This window comes from Callorhinus ursinus, unplaced genomic scaffold (assembly GCF_003265705.2).
Source record: "Callorhinus ursinus isolate GAN/ISIS: 27379988/994484 unplaced genomic scaffold, GSC_fseal_2.0 scaffold18, whole genome shotgun sequence".
In the NCBI taxonomy this organism is placed as follows: Eukaryota; Metazoa; Chordata; class Mammalia; order Carnivora; family Otariidae; genus Callorhinus; species Callorhinus ursinus.
This window is the reverse complement of record NW_027397080.1, coordinates 15,966,258-15,992,981: the sequence shown is the minus strand read 5'-3', so window position 1 is coordinate 15,992,981 and position 26,724 is coordinate 15,966,258. Positions and strand designations below refer to the sequence as shown.

The following is a 26,724-nucleotide window of genomic DNA, read 5'->3' as shown; positions in this document are numbered from 1 at the left end:
TGGCAGGTGCCACTGGTTTTCATTATAATTTAGTTATAAAGCATCCTTTTAAATAAAGTTTTATTTTTTTTCTTTTCAACTTTTTATTTAAATTCTTGTTAGTTAACATACAGTGCGATATTGGTTTCTGGAGTAGATTTCCATGATTCATTACTTACGTACAACACCGGTGCTCATCATAACATGTGCCCCCCTTAATATCCAATCACCAATCTAGCCCATCCCCCACCCCCCAACAACCCTCAGTTTGTTCTCTATCAGTAAGAGTCTTTTATGATTTGTTTCCCTCTCTCTTTTTCTTTTCCCTTCCCATATGTTCATCTGCTTTGTTTCTTATATTCCACATATGAGTGAAATTATATGGTATTTGTCTTTCTCTGACTTATTTCACTTAGCACAATACCCTCTAGCTCCATCCGCATCGTTGCAAATGGCAAGATTTTGTTCTTTTTGATGGCTGAGTAATATTCCATTGTGTATATATACACCACATCTTCTTTATCCATTCACCAGTCGATGGACATTTGGGTAAAGAGATAAAAAGTGACTCAATTTAGAGCAAAATATTTATTAAGTAAACATACAGATGGCACATGGGTATTGAAAAATTGTGTATGGGGAGTACGCAAATGACTGAAATGCAAGAAACACTGCGCTTTAGCATCTAAGCATTCATCTTATTCAGAGATGAGATGCAAGTCATAAAAAGTCACTCAAATAGGCTTAAGCAAAATAAGAGAATGCATCCTGATGAGGGAATCTCATAGGACCCAAAGGAAGGAATGCAGATGTTGGGCTTTGAGACGGTCTGGCCCGGAGGAAGAGGGCAGCAGGCCCTGGAAGCACTTGCCCTCCTCTCTCCAGACTTCTGGTCTCCCTCTGGTCTCTGCTTTGCTCTGCACATTTCCATCTTCTCTCTGAGCAGGTCACCCACCTTCCCCTGCCCCACTTCATACACATAGAGGAGCACACACACACACACACACACACACACAGTCACAACTCCAGACTTGTATGTCTTCAGGTTAGTGACCTGCAGAGCCTGAAATAGCACCTCTGAATCTGGCTGCTTATTCCTGAGAGAGAGAACCGGACTGGCCCACCTAGAGCCAGATGCCTGCATCTCATCCGTTCAGCTCTTATCAGAGGATCAAGGGGAACACATTCTCAGAAAAAGGGAGAATCTGGGATGAGCAATCACCCTGACCAAGAGGTATCTGCCTCAGCATTCGCCGCTCCTAACAACCTTATGAGGTAGGAAATTCAGCTCACAGTCCCTCGGTAGGAAGTGACAAAGCTAAGACTTGAACCTGGGTCTGTGTGACACCAAAGCTCAAAGTCTGCTGCGGTTTCCACCTAGTCACCATCAGCTGAGTTCAGCCCACAGCTACCATCCCAGACCCAAGCAGGTTACTGGCCCATGGGGAAGCATTTATCAAAATCAGCCCAGTAGATAGGAAACAAGGAAACAAACAGTACAGGGATTGTGGCTGGAAGGGAGGAAGTTGTCTCAGAAGGACCACAGGGCTCCAGGGTAGTCTCCTCCAAGCCCCTGGGTCTGTGGCTGCCAGAGTCACACTGCAGGTGCTCAGGGTGTGAGAGGAAGCTCATCTGAATATATTTGCCTAAAATCACAAGGATGCATCTAGAGATCTTCAAGAGAAGGTGACACCTCTTTTCTGCACCCAAAACTCAAAGTGCCTGCTGGCCCTTGGGATTATAACAGCTCCTCTCACTTTCTGGAAGCTAAATTAGGAGGGCTCCCCACCCGCCCCCCACACCTCCCTGCCCCAGAAAGCTAGGTGGTAGATGAGACCTGACAGGCTCCTCTCACTCTGGAGGCCTCACCCACACACAGGTACTTCTCCACCCAAGTGCCCTTTCTCATGAAACCTCTGAGCGTCATGGTGCCGCGGATGCCCCCAATTTGGCTTTGAGGGGCCTCTGCCCACCCACAGTGGGGAGCTGCCCCGCGGGAGGTAATTCACCAGGATCCACTGTTGAGACAGATGGATGTGGCAGTTGTGTCTCTCCCGGTCCCCCAGAGCTGACCCAAGGCCTATGCGGAGAGACACATTTGCCTCAGGAGACAATCTCCCCATCCTAGCTTTTGACCCGAGCATGTCTTATCCCCTCTGGCACCATTCAGGACAGGTTGTTGGATGAGTGGGAAAAGGTTCCACTGAGCCACGTCCCCTAAGAAGTGTCACAAAGATCTTGTGCCTCGAAATGGAGACAAGATGGCACGATCCTAGCTCAAAAGTCTCCCCCAGAGACACCACCACACAACCAGGGGAGGATCTCTTTCCCAAAACCCTCTTCTCTGCCTTTATAGTAGCAAAGGTCGTTGTTGTCCAAAACTTCAGGCCATACTGGCTCAGGGCAGCTGCCTTGGTAGGGTAAACAGGGTGGCTCGGAGTCTACCCCCAAGGTCTGCCCTGGGCCCTGACATTCCCTGCAGAGCTATCAGACTCAGGTATTCCGGATGAAGTTGCCAGCCAAGGTTATTATGCGTGTGCCCCAAGGTGGCTGATGAAGCACATTCAAGTCCTGGATTTCCCAGCAGTCTGGCCTGGCCATCACCCCCACCTTGGTGAAGTAGCCTCCATACTTAAAGAGCCACTTGTGCCCAGGGAGGAGATGCCCAGACCACAGCAGAGACCCCTTCATCCCCCAGGTCAGTCTGTGATGTCCATGGAGGAGAAGGCTCTGGGCCTGGCCCCAACAATCAGGGACTACTTTTTGAGGAAATGGACAGGGAGGTGGTTGAGCGGCATGACCACTTCAGTGCCAGTCTCCGAGGTGGCCCGGGAGCATTTCTGGCTGCTGCGCATGCTATAGAACTTCTCAGTGAGGTGCTTGCGAAACTTCTTGGTGAGGAAACAGTAGATGATGGGGTCTAAAACGCAATTGGTGCTAAGAAGGCAGAGAGTGACCTGATGGGCGTCGTTGATGGCCTGGTGGAAGCTGCTGTTCTGGAAGCCCAGCTCAGCCAGGGTCCAGGGCAGCTGCACAATGTGGTGGGGCACAAAGCATATGATGAACACAGCCAAGACCGTGCAGACCATCCACAGCGCGCGGTGCTTGACTTCTGCGTTGTGCTGCAGCTGCACCGGCTGCATGAGCAGCCTGCGGATGATGATCAGGTTGCAGAAGAAGATGATGAGAAATACAAGGAAGAAGCTGAACACAAGGAAGACGTGGATGATGAGGACAGGCATGCTGCCCTTCTCGTAATGCTCAAAGCAACGTGTGATGTTGCCTGAGCCAGTCTTGTTGGGCACCACATTGGTGGAGTCCAGGATGAAGAAGTAGGATGCCGCAGCCACAATGGCCACCCAGATGATCAGGGACACGGAGAAACCACGCTTGCGGGTGGTGTCCTGAGCTGTCTTGATGGGCTGGGTCACTGCCTGGAAACGGTTGTAAGTGATGACAGCCAGGAAGGCCACTGAGCAGTAGGTGTTGATGAAGAAGAAGCAGCCAGCCAGGTTGCACAGGAATTCGGGGAGAATCCAGTTGCCCTGGTTGTGGTAGTAGACGATCCACAGGGGCAGAGTGACCAAGAAGAGCAGGTCAGCCACGGTGAGGTTCACCATGAAGATCTTTATCTCGTTGAGTTTCTTGGAAGGGTACAGGCAGGAAAAGACCCATAGCACATAGCTGTTGGCGATGACGCCCAGCACAAAGATGATGCTGTAAACAATCGGGAAGAGGGTGTATCGGAACTCAGAGTCCACACGAGAGGAATTATTTGCCCCTGTCGCCATGGTTGGCAGGGGCAGCTGGTGGTAGAATCCTGCCACGCCTGGAAGACCACACAGGAATTCTGGTTAATGAAGGGTCAAAAAGGGCCTGTCTTATTAATCAATTCCAAGACTCTCATTTTGCACATTTTAAAAACTCTAAAATCAGCGGTATCTTCCAATTAATTGGCAGTATTTTTTTCTACATAAAATAATGGTGTATTTTTAAAAAGAACAGCATCTGAGAGTCAATGAAATCAATGGCAATTCGGTTTCTTTTCTCTTCTTCCATTTTAAAACATACCTTTTCATTCTGTGGCTTATTTTGATGTAAGTTTTAAATAATCTATTTCTGATGAGAAAATATATGAAAATTTATATTATAAAATTTTTAACTTTCTAACAACTTTTAAATATTTTTCTATTGATGAAATTTGAAATGTAAATTTTGATGGTGGGTGTTCTATATTAAAAAATAATTGGGCACCTGGGTGGCTCAGTTGTCAAGTGTCTGCCTTTGGCTCAGGTCATGATCCCAGGGTCCTGAGATCGAGCCCCGCATTGGGCTCTCTGCTCCGCGGGGAGCCTGCTTCTCCCTCTCCCACTCCCTCTGCTTGTGTTCCCTCTCTCGCTGTCTCTCTGTCAAATAAATAAATAAACTCTTTTAAAAAAAATAATTGTGGGTGATGCCTGGGTGGCTCAGTTGGTTAAGTGTCTGCCTTCAGCTCAGGTCATGATCCCAGGGTCCTGGGATTGAGTCCCACATCAAACTCCTTGCTTGGTGGGGAGTCTGCTTCTCCCTCAGCCCCTCCACCTGCTTGTGCACTCACTCACTCTCTAACAAATAAATAAATAAAATCTTAAAAAAATAAAAAATAATTTATAGGGGTGCCTGGTTGGCTTAGTAGGTAGAGTATGTGACTTTTGATCTCGGGGTCAGTGGGTTCAAGCCCCACATTGGGAGTAGACTTTACTTAAAATAATAATAATTATATTATATTATTATTAAAAGTAAATTTATTATTATTTTTGTGCTCATACAAAATCTGGAAAATACAGAGAATTATATTAGGGTGACCCAAAGATGAAATACTAGCCAGTCATTAGAGAGAATGAGATATATCTGATTGTACTGATGTTGACAGTTGTCCCTGGATAATATTGTTAAGTAAAACAAAATTTTAAAAATCTGTGTGTCCCCATTATATATGTGTATATGACATCTAGAAAGTGATCTAGAAGGATATAGCTTCAAGAATAGACAGTGATAAGTAACCTTTGGGAAGGTGAGATGGGTTTGTTGGGAGGTTTACCTATTTATGCTTCCTTTGTTTGAACTTTTTAGAAGCATTTATTGCTTTAGTAATTAAAATAAAAAAATTAATGAAAAGAAAAATATAGGGGCACCTGGCTGGCTCAGTTAGTGGAGTATGCAATTCTTGATCTCAGGGTTGTAAGTTTGAGCCCCATGTTGGGTATAGTGATTACTTAAAAATAAAATCTTTTAAAAAAAAAAAAGAAAAAGATGAAGAAAAGTATACAGTGGAGAAACCCAGTAGACAACACTTTAATCAAATGATTAAGATGCACTCATCATTAGTAAGACATATAGCAATATCAGGTACCTTTGATTTGAAGCACTGAAAAGACTATAACATCATTTCTGTGGTTTTCTTTCCAGAACTGCATAATCTCAATTTAGTCATGAGAAAACATCAGACAGACCCAAATTGTGAGACATTATACAAAATGATCAAAAATGTCAAGGTCATGAGGAAAGACTGAGGAACTGCCATAGATCAGAGGATATTAAGGAAACGTATGACAACTAAATAAATGTGGGATTCTGGATTGTATCCAAGAACAAAAAAAGATCATTTAGTGGAAAAATTGGTGAAGTTCAAATAAGGTCTATAATTAAAATAATATATCAATGTTCATTTCCTGGTTTTGATCATTGTATTATGTTTTTGTAAATTGTTAACATTAGGGAATGTGGAGCAAAGGGCACACATGCACTCTTTGTACTATTTTGCAACTTTTTTGAAGGCCTAAAATTATTTCAAAACAAAAAGCCTTTCTTGGTTTTAGGATCGTGCTATGGCTATGTCACCACTGGAGGGCTCAATAAACTCTATGTTCTATTTTTACAACTTCTTGTGAGTCTACAATCATTTCCAAATAAACAGTTAAAAAAGCAAAAAAAAAAAGTATATTAAAGGGGTGCCTGGGTGTCTCAGTCAGTTAAGCATCCGACTCTTGGTTTCAGCTCAGGTCATGATCTCAGGGTCATGAGATCAAGCTGCGTGTGGGGCTCAGTGCTGGACATCCCTCTCTCTCTCCTTCTGCCCCTCCCCCGCTCATGTGCGTGTTCTCGTTCTCGCGCGCGCGCGCAAAAATTAATTTTAATTAACTAAAAAAAAGAAAGATTTTCCTTCTCCCTTTGCCCCTCCCCACCACCACTCGCTCTTTCTCTCAAAAAAAAAAAAAAAGAAAAAAAGAAAAAGAAAAAGTATGTTAAAGAAGATGAAATTAACCCTAATCCCACTACCCACAGTCGGGTCCGTTTTCAACAGCATCTTCACCACCATCCACTCTCCACCAGAACCAATTGCTCCCTCCTCTCTTGTTCCTCGAACTCTGTTGCCAGCACATGAGCCTGGAAACCCCACTGATGTTTGTGTTGCAGCTGGCGGCGGGGGTGGGTTGATGGGAGGGCAGGAGACCCAGATGGAGTTGATCAAGGCCCCAGACTCATCATACATCCCAGAACAGTGAAAAGAGAACAGAATTGGGAGTAAGACGCTCCTTCGGAGCCAGGTGCTTTCCCGTGTACTATCTCATTTCAGTCTCACAAAAGCCCTCTGAGATAGGAAGTAAAACCCCATTTTACAGAATAGAAAACAATCTAAAGTGTATATGTGATGGTTCAAGGTCACACAGCTGTTAAAGGATGGAGCCAGAGTCTCAAATCCAGCTCTGGGTGCATTTGTTCATTCACACATTCCGCCAACAAATACTTCTAAGCACCAACTGCATGTCCAGCCCACAGGAGAGACAGGGCGGGCGTGACTGCACAGGTCTGCACTCGGGGAACTGACAGGCTCGTGGGGCAGACGGACAAAAGCAGTGTAAACAAACAGAGTTGCTATACAAAGAAAAGGAGGTGCTGATGCAGAGAATACAAAAAGTTATACTTAGAAAAGAGGTGACATTTCCTTTGAGACCTGAGAGAGAAGAATATTCCAGGCAGAGGGATCTGCATGGGTCCAGGACTGAGGCAGGAAGGAGCAGGGTAGGTTGTAGGAACTGAGAAAAGGACCACCGATGGCCCTCACCCTGACCTCTAGCTGCCATTCCATCCTCTCCTCCTGCTATCTTCCCACCAGGGTCCGGTCAAAACGGAGCTCCCCGTGGGTCTTCAAACATGCTCAGACCTTTCCTGCCTCTGCCTGCAAGCATAACACCCATGCCAACGCTTCGAACCCTCCTCCCTAACCACACCCCACTTCCACCCGGCCATTCTAACTCGTGCTTCAGACCTTACCTGAATTTTACTTCTTCAGAGAGATCTTCACCAGGCCAAGTCAGGTCCTGTCTCAAAGGCCCCTGTACTTCTTTGTAAATCCTAAAGCATTGTGATCATATTCGCGTTTGTGTGATTCATAACACTCTCCCAGTTGACTGAGCACCAGGAGAAGAAGGGCCTTGTCTGTCTATTCAACACTATTCCCAGCACCATGAACCAGTAAAGGAGTGGGTGATAAGCCTCGTCGATTACAACCATCTCTGGGAGCTCTGGAGCAGTGGAAACACTTGAAGAAGTCTCTAGATACTTACAGGTGAGTTTAAAGAACCAACTTGCTCTAAAACCAGAAAGAGACCCATAAATAAAGGGAACAAGCCATGGTTGCCAGAGGGGTGGGAGGTGGGGGGATGGGGAAAATAGGTGAAGGGGGGTGGGAGGTACAGTCTTCCAGTCATGGAATGAATAAGTCACAGGGATCAAAGGCACAGCACAGGGAATATAGTCAATGGGACTAGAATAGTGTTGTAGGGTGACAGATGGGAGCTACACTTACTGGTGAGCACCGCGAAACACAGTTGTCAAATCACTATGTTGGAAACGCAAAACTAATGAAACGTGAAACACAGTTGTCCAGTCACTATGTTGGAAACGCAAAACTAATGAAACATTGTATATCAATTATACTTCAACTGAAAAAAAAAGAAACAACTGGCTCTAACTGGAATTTTGGTGATTGAGAAAAATTTTGTGCTTTGCCCCATTTAGTGTGGTGGTGGTTTGTCTATGCTAAATTAAATAAATATAGGTTTAATTATTCTAATAAATAATTGTGATCCCTTTATTTTTTTTTTAAGATTTTATTTATTTGGGCGCCTGGGTGGCTCAGTCAGTTAAGCGACTGCCTTCGGCTCAGGTCATGATCCTGGAGTCCCGGGATCGAGTCCCACATCGGGCTCCCTGCTCAGCGAGGGGCCTGCTTCTCCCTCTGACCCTCCCCCCCTCTCATGTACTCTCTCTCTCATTCTCACTCTCTCAAAATAAATAAATAAATCTTTAAAAAAAAAAAGATTTTATTTATTTGACAGAGAGAGACACAGCGAGAGAGGGAACACAAGCAGGGGGAGTGGGAGAGGGAGAAGCAGGCTTCCCGCAGAGCAGGGAGCCCCATGTGGGGCTCGATCCCAGGACCCTGGGATCACGACCTGAGCCGAAGACAGACGCTTAACGACTGAGCCACCCAGGCATCACCAATTGTGATTCCTTTAAAACAAAAAACTCAGCCTCAAGTCACATTGTGAATTACATAGTTGATTTGAATTACATAGTTTTAGGTTGCTTCCCCAGAAGCGAAATTGCTAACTTTTACTCGGCTGGGATCTTTTCCACACCTAAACGTGGTCCTGCCATCTGATCCCAAGACTCTAGGATAATACTTCTCAAAGGGTGGTCCACAGAAATGAGGGAGGAGAAAGGAATATCTCTGAGAACTTTCAGTGGACCCATGAGGTCAAAACTATTGGGGGCGCCTGGTGGCTCGGTCGTTAAGCATCTGCCTTCAGCTCAGGTCATGATCTCATGGTCCTGGGATCAAGCCCCACATTGGGCTCTCTGCTCAGTGGGGAGTCTGCTTCTCCCTCTCCCTTTCCCCCCTTATGCTCTCTCTCACTCCTGCTCTCTGTCTGTCTCTCTCTCTCAAATAATTAAAAAAAAAAAACTATTGTCATAATTATACCAAGACATTATTTCCCCCTTTTCACTGTGTTGACATTTGCACTGATGGTACAGAGTGAACAAAACTGCTGGCTCCTTAGCACAAATCAAGGCAGCGGCAGCAGATGGGAATAGGAGCTGTATTTTTCACAGCCAGGCACTACTCAGGGCAAAAAAAAAAAAAAAAAAAAAATTCCTTGATAAAGCAAGGAAATTATTAATTTTATTAAATCTTGAGTACACATCTTTTTAATATTTTGGGTGTCAAAATGGGAAATGCAATGCTTCTGCACCCTGAAGTCAGTGGTTGTCTTCAGGAAAACAGCTTAAGTGACTTGAGTTGTAAGCAGAACTTTTTTGCAGATCATCACTATCACTTGAAAAAATGACTGACCAACTATGGGTTTTCAGACTTGGGCATCATATTTGCTCAAATATGAACAAAGGAAACCCATCGCTTCAAGGAAAACAAGTAACAGTTATTTGTTGCCAATGATAAAATTCGAACTTTGGAGAAAACTAGTATCTTCAGAAAAACTGTGTCTGCCAGTATGTTTGACAGCTTCTTAATCCTTAAAGAATTTTCTGATGAGATTGGTGGCGATACTAATGAATGTAATTTTTAAAAAATCCTTTAGTGAAAGGTCCATGTTTGGAAAACCTGCATAACTTAGTGAACCGACATTTTCCAAATGAGGAAGGCCAGTTTCCAAATTATGCATGGGTAAAAGAATCAAAGGGTGAGACAGATTAAAACATTGCTGCACAACAGATTATAGAAGAGTCATTGGTATGACTCGGGTTCCACATTGCAACTGACTTTTCAGAAACTACTGTTTGTGGAGCTTTGATGTAGTATCAGAGAAGAGCATCATCAATTATCTGAAAAAGATATTAAAATATCCCTCCCACTACAAACACATATCTGTGTAAGGGCAGATTTTCTTCATACACTTCAACCAAAACAACATACCACGAAGTGACAACATACCACAACAGACTGAATGGAGGAGCAGATAGGAGAATCTAGTTGTCTTCTATTAAACCCATCATTAAAGAGATTTGCAAACAAATGTAAATCAAAACCACTCTAAATTATTTATGTTTTGAAATTGTTAGCTAACTTTTGCTAACAATGTTATTTATGTTAACATGGGATGAGCTTAGGGGCGTCTGGGTGGTTCAGTCGTTAAGCGTCTGCCTTCAGCTCATGATCCTGGGGTCCTGGGATCAAGCCCTGCATCGGGCTCCCTGCTCCGCGGGAAGCCTGCTTCTCCCTCTCCCAGTCCCCCTGCTTGTACTCCCTCTCTCACCGTGTCTCTCTCTGTCAAATAAATAAATAAATAAAATCTTTAAAAAAAAAAACAAACATGGAATGAGTTTATTACTGGGTTTTGTATTTAAAAACAAAAATGTGGGCGCCTCGGTGGCTCAGTTGGTTAACCGACTGCCTTCGGCTCAGGCCATGATCCTGGAGTCACGGGATCGAGTCCCGTGTCGGGCTCCCTGCTTGGCAGGGAGTCTGCTTCTCCCTCTTACCCTCTTCCCTCTCGTGCTCTCTATCTTTCATTCTCTCTCTCTCTCAAATAAATAAATAAAATCTTTAAAAAAATAATAAAAATAAAAACAAAAATGTTTTGAAAGTCTTAGTTTTAATTTTGAATATGGAAAATACTGATGGGGGGCGCCTGGGTGGCTCAATGGGTTAAGCGTCTGCCTTCCGCTCAGGTCACGATCCCCGGGTCCTGGGACCCAGCCCCGCATCTGCTTCTCCCTCTCCTCCTGGTTCATGCTCCCTCTTGCTATCTCTGTCTCTCTCTCTTTCTAATAAATAAATAAAATCTCAAAAAAAAAAAAAAAGAAAATATTGATGGACATAACCCATGTAAACAAAAGCTCTCTGGGGCCCTCAATAGTTTTTAAAGACATAAAAAAGAGGTACTGAAACCAGAAGATTTTAAAATTGCTGCTCCTCAAGAGGAAGGAAAAAGAGGGAGAGAGAGAGAGACAAACCAAGAAAGACTCTCAACTACTGAGCCCAAGCTGGGGGTTACCAGAGGGGAGGTGGGTGGGGGGGTGGGTGAAATAGGGGACAGCGATTAAGAGTACACTTATGATGAGCACCAAATAATGCAGAGTTGTTGAATCACTATATTGTACACCTGAAACTAATGTAACACTGGATGCTAACTATATGGGAATTAAAATTAAAACCTTAAATAAAAAATAAATAAATAAAATCACTGTGCTCCACAATCTCAGCCCCCCTCACCTTTCCTTTGAGCCCAAGATGCCCATTTCTCAGGGACTGGCCGTCTTTCTTTCTCCTGCTGGACCTTAATGCCTTGAGGGACCCTCTTCCTGGGACCTCAGAAAGGAGGGGAGGCCGCCCACAGCTGGGCAGGGCCTGGTGTTCACTCTGGGTCTTTGAAGAAGTCATGTCCCTACCCATCCTCACCACCCAACCCCACCCCTAAGTAAGTCCCTTCCTCTTCTTGGGTTTAAGCTCCAGCTTAATGGGGTGGGGGCAACTCTCCACGAGAAACAGTCTTTTTTTTTTTTTTTAAAGATTTAATTTATTTATTTGACAGAGAGAGACACAGCGAGAGAGGGAACACAAGCAGGGGGAGTGGGAGAGGGAGAAGCAGGCCTCCCGCGGAGCAGGGAGCCCGATGCTGGGCTGGATCCCAGGACCCTGGGACCATGACCTGAGCTGAAGGCAGATGCTTAATGACTGAGCCACGCAGGCGCCCAGAAACAGTCTTTCTACAGCCAGAGTGTTCAACCCAGTATATCTGCTTGGGCCCTGTCCCCTGTGCCATGCCTGTCCCGGCCTGCTGAGGAAGACTTCACACCAGGACCTGGACTGGGGTAAGGCTTGCGGAGGAGCTCACCTAAGCACAAAATGTAAGGGGGTGCTGAAAACCTCAGTGATCAAGAAAACAATATTTTAATGCAATATCTTAAAAAATCAAAATCAGTATTCCTTTTGCCTCAGCTTCTAATATTGCTCTGCCTGGCACTATTATGATCCTATCTTCATTTAAGATTTTGGTATTTGTTCGTCATGAATTTTTTTGCATTAATTTAAATTTTTTTTTCTCACTATGTGACTGGGGCACACACACCCAGGTCAACCCAACTCACCCATTCAGGTCCTCATCCGTGCATCCACTGGACAGGCACTCACTGCTCCAGGCCCTGGGCAGAGTGCCGAGGCCTCAGAGAACAGACCCAGTTTCTGTCCTCCCATAGCTCACAGCCCATTTTGCAAAAGAGAGATTCAGAAGTAGACAATTGTCAAGTGTTACGATGGTGCAGGTTCCAGAAGTCGAGGTAATTCTGAGATGGTGCCCCTACCCAGACCTGAGGATCAGGAGTGACCTGCCTATGTGGAAGGACAAGAAGTAGTAAGCCAGATGAGGAGCCCCAGGCAGAGCTGTGGCACGTGCAGAGTCCTGGAAGACGAGGAGCAGATGGACCTTGTGCTCAGGGAGCCTGAGATACCTGGTCTAGCTAAACCTTAAAGAGTATGTGGGGGGGGGGGAGCGGGCAGGGATGGTGAGGAGAGACAGGGCCTACAAAGTAAGTATGTATTGGTCAACTTAAGAAAGGTCTTGAATATTAGGCTAAGGATTTGTAGAAAATGGGGAGTCACTGAAGGGTATGGAACAGGAAAGGGAGAACACTGGATCTCGGTTTGGGGAAGAGGGCTTTGACCGCTGTGTACAGAACAAACCAGAGGGGCTTCAGACCAGAAGCAAGGAGAGAGCATCAAGACAATTGCAATTGTCTGCAGGGCCAAAGGAGGCTTGGAGCATGAAGGGGCAAATGGAGGGAAATGGATGGTTGTCAGAGTTATTTGGGAGGTTGAATGGATGGAACTTGGTGATGGATGGGAGACGGGTTGATAGAAAGGGGGGAGTCAAGGATTGCCAACTTTCTGGCCCAGATGATTTGGGCTGGGGGTGGTACCCATCTTCATGGAGATGACACTGAGGAGGAACAGTGTGGGGGTGCAGAGGATGAATCCAGCCGGGGACACATCTGGGGCACCCTGAAATTCCAGAGGATCCAGAGTCAAATCCTGAAGAGCCCAACATTCCCCGGAGAAGTCAGAGGGGGAGGAGAAACTTGTGAAGGAGGCAGGGACAGGACAGAGAGGTGGACAGCCATGCTGGAGAAGGTTTCAAGAGCACGGAAATGGGGGCCGGCAGCGTGAAACGCCACAGGGAGACATCAAGTATGATGCAGACAGAAAAGTAGGGGCCCCTGGCTGGCTCAGTTCATTAAGCGTCTGTCTTCAGCTCAGGTCATGATCCCAGGGTCCTGGGATCGAGCCCCGGGCTCCCTACTCAGCAGGGAGTCTGCTTCTCCTTCTCCCTCTGCTGCTCCCCTTGCTCATGTTCTCTCTCTCTCTCTCTCTCAAATAAATAAATAAAATCTTAAAAAAAAAAGAAAGAACGAAAGAAAGAAAAAGAAAGAAAGAAAGGAAGAAAGAAAGAAAGAAAGAAAGAAAGAAAGAAAGAAAGAAAGAAAGAAAGAAAGAGAGAGAGAGAAAGAGAGAGAGAGAGAGAAAGAAAGAAAGAAAGAAAAAAGAAAAGCAAACACAGCATGTGGCAACAGGGAACTCCAGCTCCCCGTCATCAGGAGAGCAGCGTCCAAAGCCTGAGCTGAGGAATGAGGGAGAAGGAAGGAGGTGGAATGTTAAATTCTCATTCAAGAAGCTTAGTTGAGCAAATAGTTGTGAACCTTGTTTGTATCCTGATTCAAACAAAGTAACTATAAAAACTAGTTTTTAGACAATTGGAAGAACTCAAACACAGACTCAGTATGAGCTGGAATTAAGAAATCAATGTTAATTTTGTTAGGTGTGATAATGATACTATGGTTCTATATTTGTATATGTTTTAATTCCTTATCTATTAGATACACATCATGAAGTATTTATAGGTAGAATTATACAGTGTCTTGACTTTGCTTTAAAACAGTTCAGGAAAAACATTCCTACATGCTAATCTCCATTTCAGAGTCAGCTTCCCTGTGAACCCAACCTGTAATCAGGTCTGTTCTGGGCCTGGAGCATCCCCAGTCCACAGAGCCCCCACAGGAAGCCCAGTGCAGGCCTCTTCCTTCCAGATACAGAGTCAGAATCAGTGTGGGGGGTCTTGGGTGAAACCCCTGCCTTTGCCCAAAGCCTTGCCCTGGTTGCCTCCCGTACCCATCACCCTGGCTCTTCCTACTTCTGCTGTCTTCCCAGATCCTGGTCTTCATGTGACTCCCACCCCTTTAGCCTTCATCCCAAACTTAGCACCCAGCCGTCCCTTTGCGTCAGTGGAACCCTTTGATGTCACCCACAATGTAACCAGCTGAGTCTCTTCTGGGCCTAGGGGCTCAGACCTCCATGCCTTTGTTCATGCTTCCCTCCCTCACTCTGCCTGGCTACCTACTGGTCACCTGAAGACTGCCCTGGCCTCTTTCCCTGCAGCTAGTTCTTCCTAAGCCTCCCTGCCTCTCTCACACCCTGCTCTCTGCCCCCAGACCCGGTTAAGCGTTCATCCTCTGAGCACCCATAGCTTACAGCATCTTATACCATTGAAATTATCTCTGTGGCCTCCTGCCACACTCGACCAGCAGCTCCTGGAGGGCAGAGGACATGTCCATTCATTCACCTGACAGGTATCAATAGCCCGCTGAGGGCTGGGCACTTTGTTGGGGATACTGCAGGAATAAAACAGGCTCTTGAGAAGCTTACACTCTTGTCAGGGAAAACAGACCAAAAAAGAGAGGTAAAAGAACACAATAGTTTCAAATTGTGATGAATTCAATAAAAGAAATAAAAATCGTGACATGACGGAGTTTGGGTAAGGGGCTGCTTTAAATAGAGTGACCAGGGAAGGCTTCTCAGAGGAGATGACCTATTAACAAACCCAGAGGAAGATTTACCATGAGGCCAATGAAACATAAGTTTCAAGGCCCCTTCCTAGGTCTTGTATCTAATTGTGTATTTGCAATCTGGTCACTTTTCTTCACAAGGACCCCCCAAATTGTACAAGCTTTAGGGTCCTGCGAAAACCCATATCTTCTCCTGGCTGAAATCTAAAAAGCAGGAAGGAACAAGTCAAGAGAAAATCTGGAAGAGTATTCTAGGCCAAGTGTCTCATGTGCAGTGGGAGTAAGTTCATCGTATCATAAGATAGGAACAAATGCATCCTGCTCAAGGAACCAGTAGATTCATGTGGTCCTAGGGGAGTGAGAAATGGGAAGAATTGGATGAGATTTGGGGGCAACTGACCCCAGATGGCTCCTAAGCCGTGGTGAGGAGGTGGAATTTTATTTTCTGAGCCCTGGAGAGCCGCTGGACCGTGTCAGGGAGGCGAGTAACATGATCGGACTCCCTGGCTGCTGGACAGGGAATAGATAGTAAGGGGACAAAGGGCAAAGCAGAGAACCCGTTCTGGAGGCAAGAAGGGGTGATGACACGGACCACAAGGTGGCATTTCCAATTCCTCTCTCCATCTCCAGCACCTAGCACACGTGTGGCCAGAGCAGGAGCTTGGTAAGCATTTGTTGAGTCAACAGATGTCTGGCAACCAAAAATTTTGACCTTGCTGTGACCTCTTTGTGCGAGCTGCAGGAGGGCTGACCCAAGAAGAAGGGCAGACCCGAGGCCTGATCTACCCCGTGACAGAAGAGCACCAGGAGCTGCCTGCTCCCCAGAGCAGTCTATGAGACGGAGTGAGCCCTCTACAGCCTCACTGCTCAAATCGAGGTCCTCGAACCAGCAGCATCAGCTGAGTTTGTTAGAAATACGGACTCTCACACTCCTGCTACGGACCTGCTGCATCAGAATCTGTATTTTCACAAGAGTCCCAGGTGATTTGTGGGTACACTGAAGTTTGAGTAGTACTGTGCTTCAGCACTCTCAGCCACATACTCGACTAGTCTACGACCTTCCATGGCTCCCCATTGCCCAGGGTCAAATCCAAGCTCCTTTCACACCTCGTTTCCCTCCAGCCTCTTTTACTACACACCCTGTATTCCAGCCACACTGAACTTCCTGCTGCTTCTCTAAAAACTCTGTTTCTTCCCAAACCTCTGTGCTTTGCACATGCTGCTACCTCTCTGAGAGTGCCTTCTGCCTCTTGCTTTACCTAGCAAACTCACACTCTTCCTTTAAGACCCAATCTAAAGGGGCGCCTGGGCGGCTCAGTCGTTAAGTGTCTGCCTTTGGCTCAGGTCATGGTCCCAGGGTCCTGGGATCCAGCCCCGCATCGGGCTCCTTGCTCAGCAGGGAGCCTGCTTCTCCCTGTTCGTGTGCTCTCTTTCTCTCTCTCTCTCTCTCTCTCAGTATCGGACAAATAAATAAATAAAAATAAAAATCTTAAAAAAAAAAAAGACCAATCTAAAGAATGCTTCCTGTAGGATGCCCTCCCTGATTGCCCCAGGCAGAATGAGTTGCCTTCTTCTCCGGGTCATCATGGTACTGGGCACATTCCTCAGTACAGCACCAGATACAATGTGTTGTAAGTATTGGTTTCTATGGCCATTTCCTCACCAGCCTGGAGCTCCTAGAGGGCAGGGACTAGATCTTTTTCATTCTTTATCCCCAGTGTCAGACATTGAGCACTGAATGAATGAATGACCAAGCCCCTGAAGACTATTTGGCAGAAACCGGTCTGAAGGGAACGTGTCCAGTCTCTCTGGGGGAGGCACAGTAGGAGGGGGAGAACAATCCTTTTCTAGAGTCAGAAAGACCTGGGTTCATACATGGCTCTGCCATTTACTTGCTGTGTGACCTTGGGCAAGTGACTTCACCTCTCTGAGCCTCAGTTTCTTCACTTGCAAAATTTTACAGTTCTAACAGTGGTTCCAAAAATAAGCACGCAAACTGGTCACAATGGCCAGGCCTCCCTCTCCCCATTAGCTCAGCCACATGAAGTCAGGGGAGGGGACTATGGTCACCACCGTCCCAGGGGCTCTAACCCACATACTGACTTCCCTGTCAGCTCCAGACAGGTCCTTAGGCAAATGCCAACAAATCTCTCAACAGGTCAGGAAGGGAATGAGCATTTGGAGGGAAAGAAGGCAGCAGCAGCTCAGACCAATCAATCTTACATAAGGGCACAGTTCCCTGATGCCTCAAGTCTGGGCAGCAGCCCAGGCCCAGCTCTCAACTAGGGGCAGGCAAGGGGAGCCATAAATATTCACGGAGACAGAAGAATTCTGCCATCTGGATATCCCATCCTCTACTGTGCATAGCATTCAGTCCCAACCCCCTACCATTCCCATACTGTCTGAGAACATCATGCCCCTAGCGAACCTGGGCTCCCATTCTCAGCTGAACAGTCAGAGCGGAGGGACCACCTGGATCTGGGCAGAAGGAAGTATGTGCCAGTTACTTCCCCAGCGTGCACTGTGGGTTGGAAAGTTGGGTTTACCAGTCAGCCCAGCTCCTAACATTTGTGGGGCCATTCGGGGTCAAAAGTACAAATGTCAGCACACCGGGGTGGCTCAGTTGCTTGAGCATCTGGCCCTTGATTTTGGCTCAGGTCATCATCCCTGGGTGGTGGGATTGTCCGGCCCCCAGCCTCTCCCCATCCCATAAGGCTGTGCACTCAGTGGGGAGTCTGCTTTTCTCCCTCTCCTTCTGCCCCTCTGCCCCCCTCACAAGAACGCTCTCTCTCTAATAAATACATTTTTTTTAAGTACAGATGTCTAGATATTTATAAGCTATAAATCACTCACATTCAAGTTCATGCAATCTCATGCACCAGCAGCTCCCTGCAGAGCTGCAAGACTGGGGGTACAACCGTCGACGCAGCTCAGCTCAGGCTAGGAGTGGGGTGTGGGAGGGACACAGGCTCCAAGTGGATATTTACACGTGGAGCCAAATATGCCTTGCCTTGTGTGTAGGGCATGACAGGAGGGGAGTCGCAGCCAGCCTACCTAATTTCAGGGTACTGGATTAAATATACAGACACTACATACCCATGAATACATTTCCTCAAGTCAGCCTGGTGAGGTGAGTTTTACATAATGCCCATTTTTCCAAAGAAGAAAGTGAGGCCAGAGAGGGAAACAGACTTGTCCAGTCACACAGCTAAGAAGTGGCAGATAGGATTTTGAACTCCAAGACCCATCCTATCTCCTAAGCCAAGCCAAGGCCTCTGCTAGAAGCAAACCACGCATTGGCCAACTTACCCCTCATAGACCTGTCCTGTGACTCAAGAACAGGAATGGGGCAAAGGGAGGGGAGGATCTGCTCTGCATCCATATCACTCCTACCAGGCAGCCCTGGAGCTGGAATCAAATTCTAGTTCAAACACTAAACTCACCCCACGACTCTGACTCTCTGTTTCCTCATTGGTAAAATAAAGATTTGAAAATGGGTCAAAGAGGGGCACCTGGGTGGCTCAGTCGGTTATGCATCTGCCTTTGGCTCAGGTCATGATCCCAGGGTCCTGAGATGGGGCCCCAAGTCGGGCTCCCTGCTCCACAGCGAGTCTGCTTCTCCCTCTGCCTCTCCTCCTGCTCGCACACTCTCTCTCTCTCTCAAATAAATAAATAAAATCTTAAAAGAATAAAAATAGGTCAAAGAGAAAAGGAAATTAAGAATACAATCCCATTTATAATGGCATCAAAAAGGATAAAATACTGGGAATAAGCTTAACCAAGGAGGCAAATGACTAAACTACAAAGTATTGCTGCAAGGAACTACAGAAGATACAAATAAATGGACAGACATCCTCATTCATGGACTAGAAGACTTAATACCGTTACAGTGTCCATACTTGTCAAAGCCATCTACAGATTCACGAAGCCATCTACAGATTCAAAGCCCCGTCAAAATCACAGTGGCATTTTTTGCAGGAACAGAAAACAAAATCCTAAAATTCAGACAGAATCTCATCTCAAAGGACGCCAAAGAGTCAAAACACTCTTGAGAAAGAAGAACAAAGCTGGAGGCCTCATACTTCGTGATTTCAAAAGGCATAACAAAGTACAATAATCAAAACAGCATGGTATCAACATAAAAAGCAATATATATATAGACCAGTGGAACAGAACAGAGAGCCCAGAAATAAACCTCCACACATATGGCCAAATGATCTTTGGCAAGGGTCCCAAGACTACGCAATGGGAAAAGGAGAGCCTCTCCAACAAGTGCCAAGGGGAAAACCAGAGATCCACATGCAAAAGAATGAAGATGGACCCTTCTCTTACACCATATACAAAAATGAACTCAAAACAGATTAAAGATCGAAACATAAGATCTGAAAATGTAAAACTCCTACAAGGAAACATAGGGGGGGGAAAGGTTCGTAACACTGGAATGGCAATAATTTCTCAGCTATGACAGCAGGAATGCAAGAAACAGAAGCAAAAATAAATGTATGGGGGGACATCAAACTTTAAAACATTTGTAGCAAAGGAAACAGACAACGAGGAAAAAGGCACCCTAGAGAATGGGAGAAAAAAGTTGCAAACTATATACTGGATACAGGGTTAATATTCAGAATATATAAAGAACTCTTACAACACAATAACAACAATAACAAAATAATAATAACTGATTTTAACATGGGCAAAGGACGTCAATAGATTTCTCCAAAGGAGATATGCAAATGGCAAACAAGCATGTGAAAAGATGTGCAACGCCACTCATCGTCAGGGGAATGCACATAAGCACCACAATGAAATAGCACCTCACACTCGGCAGCATGGCCGCTATCAAAAAGGCAGAAAATAACAAGTCCTAGTAAGGATGTGGAGAAATTGTAACCCTTGTGCACCGTTGGTGGAAATATAAAATGATACAGCCAGGATGAAAAACAGTACAGTTTCCTCAGAAAATTAAAAATAGAACCACCACATGACCCAGAAATCTTACTTCTGGGTACACTTCCAAAAGAATTGAAAACAGGATCTTGAAGAATATTCGCACACCCATGTTTATAGCAGCACTATTCACAATACCAAGAGGTGGGAGCCACCCAAATGTCCATCAACAGATGGATGGGTAAACAACACGTGGTATGTATGTAATAACAGAATACTATGCAGCCTTCAAAAGAAAGGAGGTCCTGTCACGTGCTACAGCATGGATGAACCTTGAAGATAATATTAAGTGAAATAAGCCAATTACCAAAAGGCAGATACTGAATGATTATATGAAGTATCTAAAGTCATCATTTATATGAAATATCTAAAGTCATCAAACTCAGAGAAACGCAAAGTAGGAGGGTGGTTGCCGGGGACTGGGGGAAGGAGAAATGGAATTGTTGTTCAGTGGGTATAGAGTTTCAGTCAGGCAAGATGGAAAAGTTCTAGAGACCTGCTGTACAGCAAAGTGCGTACAGTTAACAATACTATAATGTGTACTGAAAAATTGTTACAAAGGGAAATTTATGGCACGTGTTTTTAGCACAATTAAAAAAATGTTTTCTTGGGGCGCCTGGGTGGCTCAGTCAGTTGAGCGTCTACCTTCGGCCCAGGTCATGATCCTAAGGTCCTGGGATAGAGTCCCACATCTGGCTCCTTGCTCAGCAGGGAGCCTGCTTCTCCCTCTGCCTGCCGCTCCCTCTGCTTGTGCTCTCTCTCTCTCTCTCTGACAAATAAATAAAATCCTTAAAAAAAATTCTTTTTTTCTTAATGGACCCAAGCAATGGTAGATTTGAAAGTACATTGTATATTCTTAACTTAGAATCATAGGGCTCAGCTTTAAGACCTACTGCTCTGCAACTTTAGTAAAACTGTTGACCCTCTCTGGGCCTCATCTGTAAAATGGGGACAATCACACCTGGAGTTTTTGTGAGCAGCCAGTGAGGTAAAGGATACAAAGTGTTTGGAAAGAACAGTGGTTAAGACCACAGACTCTGGTCAGACAAACCAGAATTCTGCCTCTATCCTGCCCTAGCTTGTGACCATTGCCAAGCACACTGCTCCCCGAGCCTCAGGTCCTTCCTCTGTGAATGGAGCTGGGGATGTTCCAAGCACATATATCCCCAGAGTGCCATGAATATTTGATGAATAATGTGTGTAAAGGGCTTAGCACAATTCAAGATATTCACAGTCAACAGCTCTACAAAACTGTATCTACAGGAAATCCAATTTTCTAATTAGATCAGATCAAATGTTCCTCAAAATAGCAGCACAGTCACTGCAACAGCTCACATGGAGTTCACGCCAGCCTGAAGCCACCTACATCAGGCTTCCAGATGTATCATTAACTCTGAAAGCTTCCAGGAAACAGTCACATCTTTTTATGGCAGCTAGTGACAGTTGGCAAAATGCCATCAGCTGATTCTTACCCAAGATAATTAATTTAACCTCCAATGGGCCTCTGTTTACTCCTCTGTAAAAATAAGAAGAAGAATACTTCATAGGGTTGTTGTAAGGATTAAATAGAAAATGCCTGATCCATAATCAAAGCTCAAGGAATGCTAGCTACCATTAGTCTGGCTTCTCAACCCAGACAGAGTTTTTGTTTTTGTTTTTAATATTTTATTTATTTATTTGAGAGAGAGAATGAGATAGAGAGCACATGAGAGGGGGGAGGGTCAGAGGGAGAAGCAGACTCCCCGCTGAGCAGGGAGCCGGAAGCAGGACTAGAATCCCGGAAATCCAAGATCATGACCTGAGCCTAAGGCAGTCGCCTAACCAACTGAGCCACCCAGGTACCCTCAACCCAGACAGAGCTAGAGATGCTGCCTGGGGTTTCCATAACACAACACATCGCACTGCATTATAATGGCTGTTGGTTTCTTTTTCCTTTGGGTTGGGAATTCCCTGGGTTCAAGGCTTCTGGCATTTCACCAGTATGTACACAAGCCTCCTCCACAGCAAACACGCAATATTTACTAGTAGGGGCATCTGGCTCAGTCAGCTAAGCGTCCAACTCTTGATTTTGGCTCAGGTCATGATCTCAGGGTCATGAGATCAAGCCCAGTATTGGGCTCTGTTCTGGGCATGGCGCCTGCTTGGAATTCTCTCTTCCCTACCCCCAACTCGTGTGTGTGTGCACACGCACACATGCTCGCTCTCTCTCTCTCAAAAAAAGAGACATTTACTAATAGATAAACACACACACAGTTACATTGTCCCTCATCCTCTACTTCCAAACCCTCACACACCAGCCTCAGTCACTCCCAGCCCTTAGATTTCCTGAGACCTCTCAAACACAACAGTTTAATCATTTCTCTTCTGTGAGTCCTACTTTTCTCATGTATAAAATGAGAATAATATCAACAATGACCTCATAGGATAGCCTGAGGTTGAAGGCAGGTAAACTGCTAAAGTGCCTGGCATATAGGAGATGCTCAGTCAATGAGTTACTCCTATTCTGACCTCCCCTGTTCCTTGGCATTTGGGCCCTGGCCTGACGATGCTGGCCAGACTCTTTAAAGATTCCTCTCATGGAGTGCTTTCGCTACCGTTTCTCCAAAAAGCGGAGGGATTTGAGGGGGAAATTGAGGGAGCAAGTATCTTGACCTCTGGGGAATTCTGGGCTCCCCACAGTTTCGAAGACAAGGAGTCCAGCACCGTGCCGGGCACATTTCTGGGTGGAGAAATGGAATTCCTTGTCTCTGAGAGGTCAGGGACAAGGTCTAGGGCTCTTGAGGTGGGAGTGGCCTGGGTACCAGATTTTCCCAATCTCCCTTCTCACAAAGGGCCCTTCCCTGACCCCAGGAATATATATTGCCCTGGTGAGACTCAGTCTGGGCTCAGCTGGTCTAGGACATCCCTGTGGAGGTGGGGGACCCTGAACCTGGCCTGGGTCTTTCCTTCTGGCTCCCAAATACCCAGATGGTATCTGTGGGTCTCCTCCCCCTCCCTCCTCCTTCTGGGAAGTAGGCCAGGGCCAGGGGAGGGAGTGGAGAGGCATGTCTTCCTGTGGGATTCTTAGTACTGGGCTTACCCCTCCATTATACCAGGAATCACACCAAAGGACCACGCCTTCCAGCCTGGGAACTCCTGCATCCGTCCTGCTGGTGCCCTTGTGGGTACCCGAGGCCCAGCCCAAGGGAAAACATAGGGTACAGGGCCTAGACCTTGGGGTCCCACAGACCAGGATCCACACGGGGCTCTGCTCTTCCCTAGCTGCTCTTTGGCTCTCAGCGGCTCCCTTTCCTCATTTGCAAAATGGGGATAATAAATCTTCCTCACCAGGTAGTTGTAAAAGCAGAATGAAGCAGTCAATCCAAATGGTTATTGCTCAGTAACTGTGAGCAACTCCCCAACCCTGAGAAAACATTTGTTGAAGGAATGAATGAGTGAACCAATCAGCCGTGCACCAAACCAGCCGCCACCAGCGACAGCTGAAGAGAAATCACAGGACTTGAGATCAGAGCATCAGGATTCTGGGTCTTAGCCATGCCCCCCACCACCTTGAGTGAGTGAGCTCTGAGACTTGTGATCTGCATCTGAAAAATCCGCAGGGTGGGGCGGGGGGGGGCGGGGAGGGGCAACCTCAAGAATTCAAGCATTGTTGTAAAAGAAAGTAAGATGGGTAGGAGTGATAAGGGGTTTGTCTTATCAACAGTACAGCACTTGGTAAACTGAAATGGACTTTATAAACTATAAAGGGGCCTGCACAAATGTTTGACATGCTTCTCCCATCAGCCAGCTGAGCTCAGCATCAAACCCAGGCCCTAAGGGTCCCCCTCCTACAGAACTAAGGGGGTGGGGAGGGACTGCTGAGCAGTGGTCCTCCCCCCACATATTCTCTCTCTCTTTCTCTCTCTCTTTCTCTCTCTCTCTCTCTCTCACACACACACACACACACACACACACACACACACACAGAGTCTGGCTTTGGATCCTCCTTGGCTGAAGACACAAGGGAAGAAAGGTACACCAACCTCTCAGCTGGCTTGGTTGATGATTCTGCTTCTGGGAACTGCTGGGCTGTACCAGACCCTCCTGCACGTTGGTCATGTTCCAGGCACATGTGACTACAGCCAGGGCCAACGCCCCAGTACAGCCCACACCATCACAGACACACATGCATGTGCAAAGATACAACAGAGGCTCCTTTCCCCACCCACCCTGCTGCCAAGGAACCCAATGGGGGCCGGTCAGAGAGGTGGCTGTGCTGGGGGCCCAGCATTTGTCCTTCCGGGAATGGGCTCCACACCCTACCCAGACACACTCCCCCAGGACCAGTCAGGGAGTGCTCCCACACTGCAGCTCAACTGTGCCTCCTCCTGGGCCAACCCTCATTGGGGGGGGGCTGCCACTGACAAAGAGGAGCACTCCCCTCTCCTCAACGAGGCCTTGTTCATGGGCCTAGGGTGGGGAGGAGGGGTCCCTCTGTAAAGGTCTCCCTGTAAAAGGACAAACAGACAGGACCCCAGCGTCTCATCACACCCCCACCCACCCCAATACCAACCAGGAGCAGGAACTCAGTCCTGGAGGCTGATTTTGTCATTAACGCCATAGACTATAACTCCTTACCCAAACCTTCATTGGACAGATGGAAGAACTGAGGCCCAGAGAAGAGAAGAGATTTGCCCATGGTGACAACAGGATCGGGAGCAGAACTGGGACCGGATGCTGGGCCTCTGGCTTGCTGTCCATTCTCTTTTAAGTACAGCATATTACTTTATCATCCATCTGTTCAATTCATATTCTAAGATTATACTGCTCACCAAACACTGTGCTAAGGGTAGGATAAAACAATGAACAAAACAAATTCCCCCCGGTAAGGCATTTACAGTAAGGATTGCAGTGTCAGTATTAGTAGTAACACATTGGGCAGCATCTCACCATTGACAAACCTTTTTCCCACCTGGCCTCTTACTTCATCCTCCCGCACAAACCCAAAAGTCAGGACTTTAAACCTAATCTACAGAAGAGGAAAGTGAGGCTCCTGAGTTGCCAACGTCCCAGCCTATAAACTAGAGCTAAAGTCAAAATCCTGCCAATCCTGAGGTGCCCACCTCAGACCCAGGGCCGTTTCCTCATGTCCAGAGCAGACTTCCTTCTTTGGCTGGGTTGTCAGTACCTAAAGGTAGGAACATCTCTTTCTTTTGTTTCCATAGCTCCTACACACACACACACACACACACACACACACACACACACACACACACACACACACTCCAGGTACCTGGAACACAGCTGCCAGTTCAAACAGATCTAAATCAGAGTTGCCTAAATGCTTATGGAGAGACTCTGCTGGCTCCCTCATTCTCCACCGGAGAGCAAGTGTCTGCACAGCGACCCTGGTTCAGCTGGCCCACCTGGGACCTCCTACCAGCAAAGGACAAGGGGAGACCAGCCTGTGCCCTGTCCCTCCCACCTGGGACCTGTTAGGGGAAACCCGTTGCGGGCCAGGTCCTTTGTACCAATAACCTGGTTATCTTCATCATCCCCCAGGAACACCCAGCATCTCATGAGTTCCTCAGTACCCAGCCCTGTACCAGACCCGGAGCTTCTCCCGACAGCCCTGCTGGAGAGGCGGGATTAGCCCCACTCGACAGTGCAGGAAACTGAGCTGCAGAGCGGGAGCATAACTTGGCCAAGACACCATAGGCAGCCAGTCCAGCAGAGGGCATTCAGCTCCTGACCTCTAGCTAGCCCCCTCTCATCACCGTCGTCAGCTTCCAGGGAGATAGATCTCAGGGCTCACTTTCAGCTCGGCCCGGGCCTCAGACAACCAAAGTAGGGAGCTGCATTTCCTGGCAAGTTGGGTCACGAGGAATCCTTTCTAAACACCGGGCCTGAGGAAGATGCCAAAACGGTCCCTTCAGACTTTGGTCTCCTGAGGACCTTGTCACACGTCTCCCCTTGCCCAGCCAGCACCGGGGGCCCCCCCACCCCCTTACCTGAATCAGGGAAAGCTGAGCGGGCTGAGTGGCTGCAGCAGCAGGATCTGAGTGTCTGTCTGTCTGCAGACACTGTGCTATCTGGAAATTGCAGAAATGAGGAAACAGAGTGCACCACTGCCAAGTCACCCCCAGGGCGGAAATGCTGTGACCCTGGGGCTCCTCCAACGGGTGGCACAAAAACCTCCAAGCTGGGTGGCTGGGCCCTGACCACTGCTCAGAGGGTTCTCCCGGAGCCAGGGGCAGGCTGGGGCGTGGGAAGGGGCCAGCGAGTCGGGGAGCTGGGGTACAAGAGACAGAGCAGAAAGGGAAAGGGTGCACTCCAGGAGAGAGAGACTGAGCACGAGAGCCAGGAAGAGAGAAGAGGGATGAGGGACTGAGAAAACCAGAATAGCGGGGGGGGGGGGGGGGGGGGGGGGGGGGGGGGCAGTCAGGAAACAGTGAGAGATGGACGGAGAAAGGCACACAGAGAAAGACAGATGTAAAGACAGACAGAGAGCATGAGAGGAATGAGGAGACAGGAGGCCCAGACACCAAGGAAATTAGAAGAGAACGCGATGAGGTGGTGAGTGTGCGCCTGGTGTGCATGTCTGTGTAGGGGCATGAGAGAAAAAATGAAAGAAAGGGACACAGAGAGGAGAGAGAGGGGAGGGAGAGACAGCGAGAGCATGAAAAGGATGAGAAGAAGGGGCGCCTGCGTGGCTCAGTGGGTGAAGCGTGGGCCTTCGGCTCAGATCACGGTCCCAGGGTCCTGGGATCGAGCCCCGCGTCGGGCTCCCTGCTCAGTGCGGAGCCTGCTTCTCCCTCTGCCTCCCCCCACTTGTGCTCATGCTCTCTCTCTCTCTCTCTCAAATAAATAAATAAAATCTTAAAAAAAGAAAAGGATGAGGGGCGCCTGGGTGGCTCA

General features: G+C 47.0%; 1 protein-coding gene across 2 annotated transcripts; it reads right to left on the bottom strand.

Annotated features, from left to right (window-relative positions):
* Positions 1–552: 552 nt before the first annotated feature.
* PTAFR (platelet activating factor receptor) lies at positions 553–25,900 on the bottom strand. Of its 2 annotated transcripts, XM_025855799.2 has the most exons (3): positions 25,818–25,895; positions 25,622–25,712; positions 553–3,808 (listed from the first exon to the last, which is right to left on the bottom strand). In XM_025855799.2, exon 3 carries the CDS (start codon positions 3,768–3,770, stop codon positions 2,736–2,738), a length of 1,035 nt encoding a protein of 344 aa, XP_025711584.1. In that variant the 5' UTR covers positions 3,771–3,808; positions 25,622–25,712; positions 25,818–25,895; the 3' UTR covers positions 553–2,735. The 2 variants fall into 2 exon arrangements, with proteins under 2 accessions (XP_025711584.1, XP_025711581.1); XM_025855796.2 differs by lacking the exon at positions 25,622–25,712 and having other exon boundaries at positions 25,818–25,900.
* Positions 25,901–26,724: the final 824 nt, after the last annotated feature.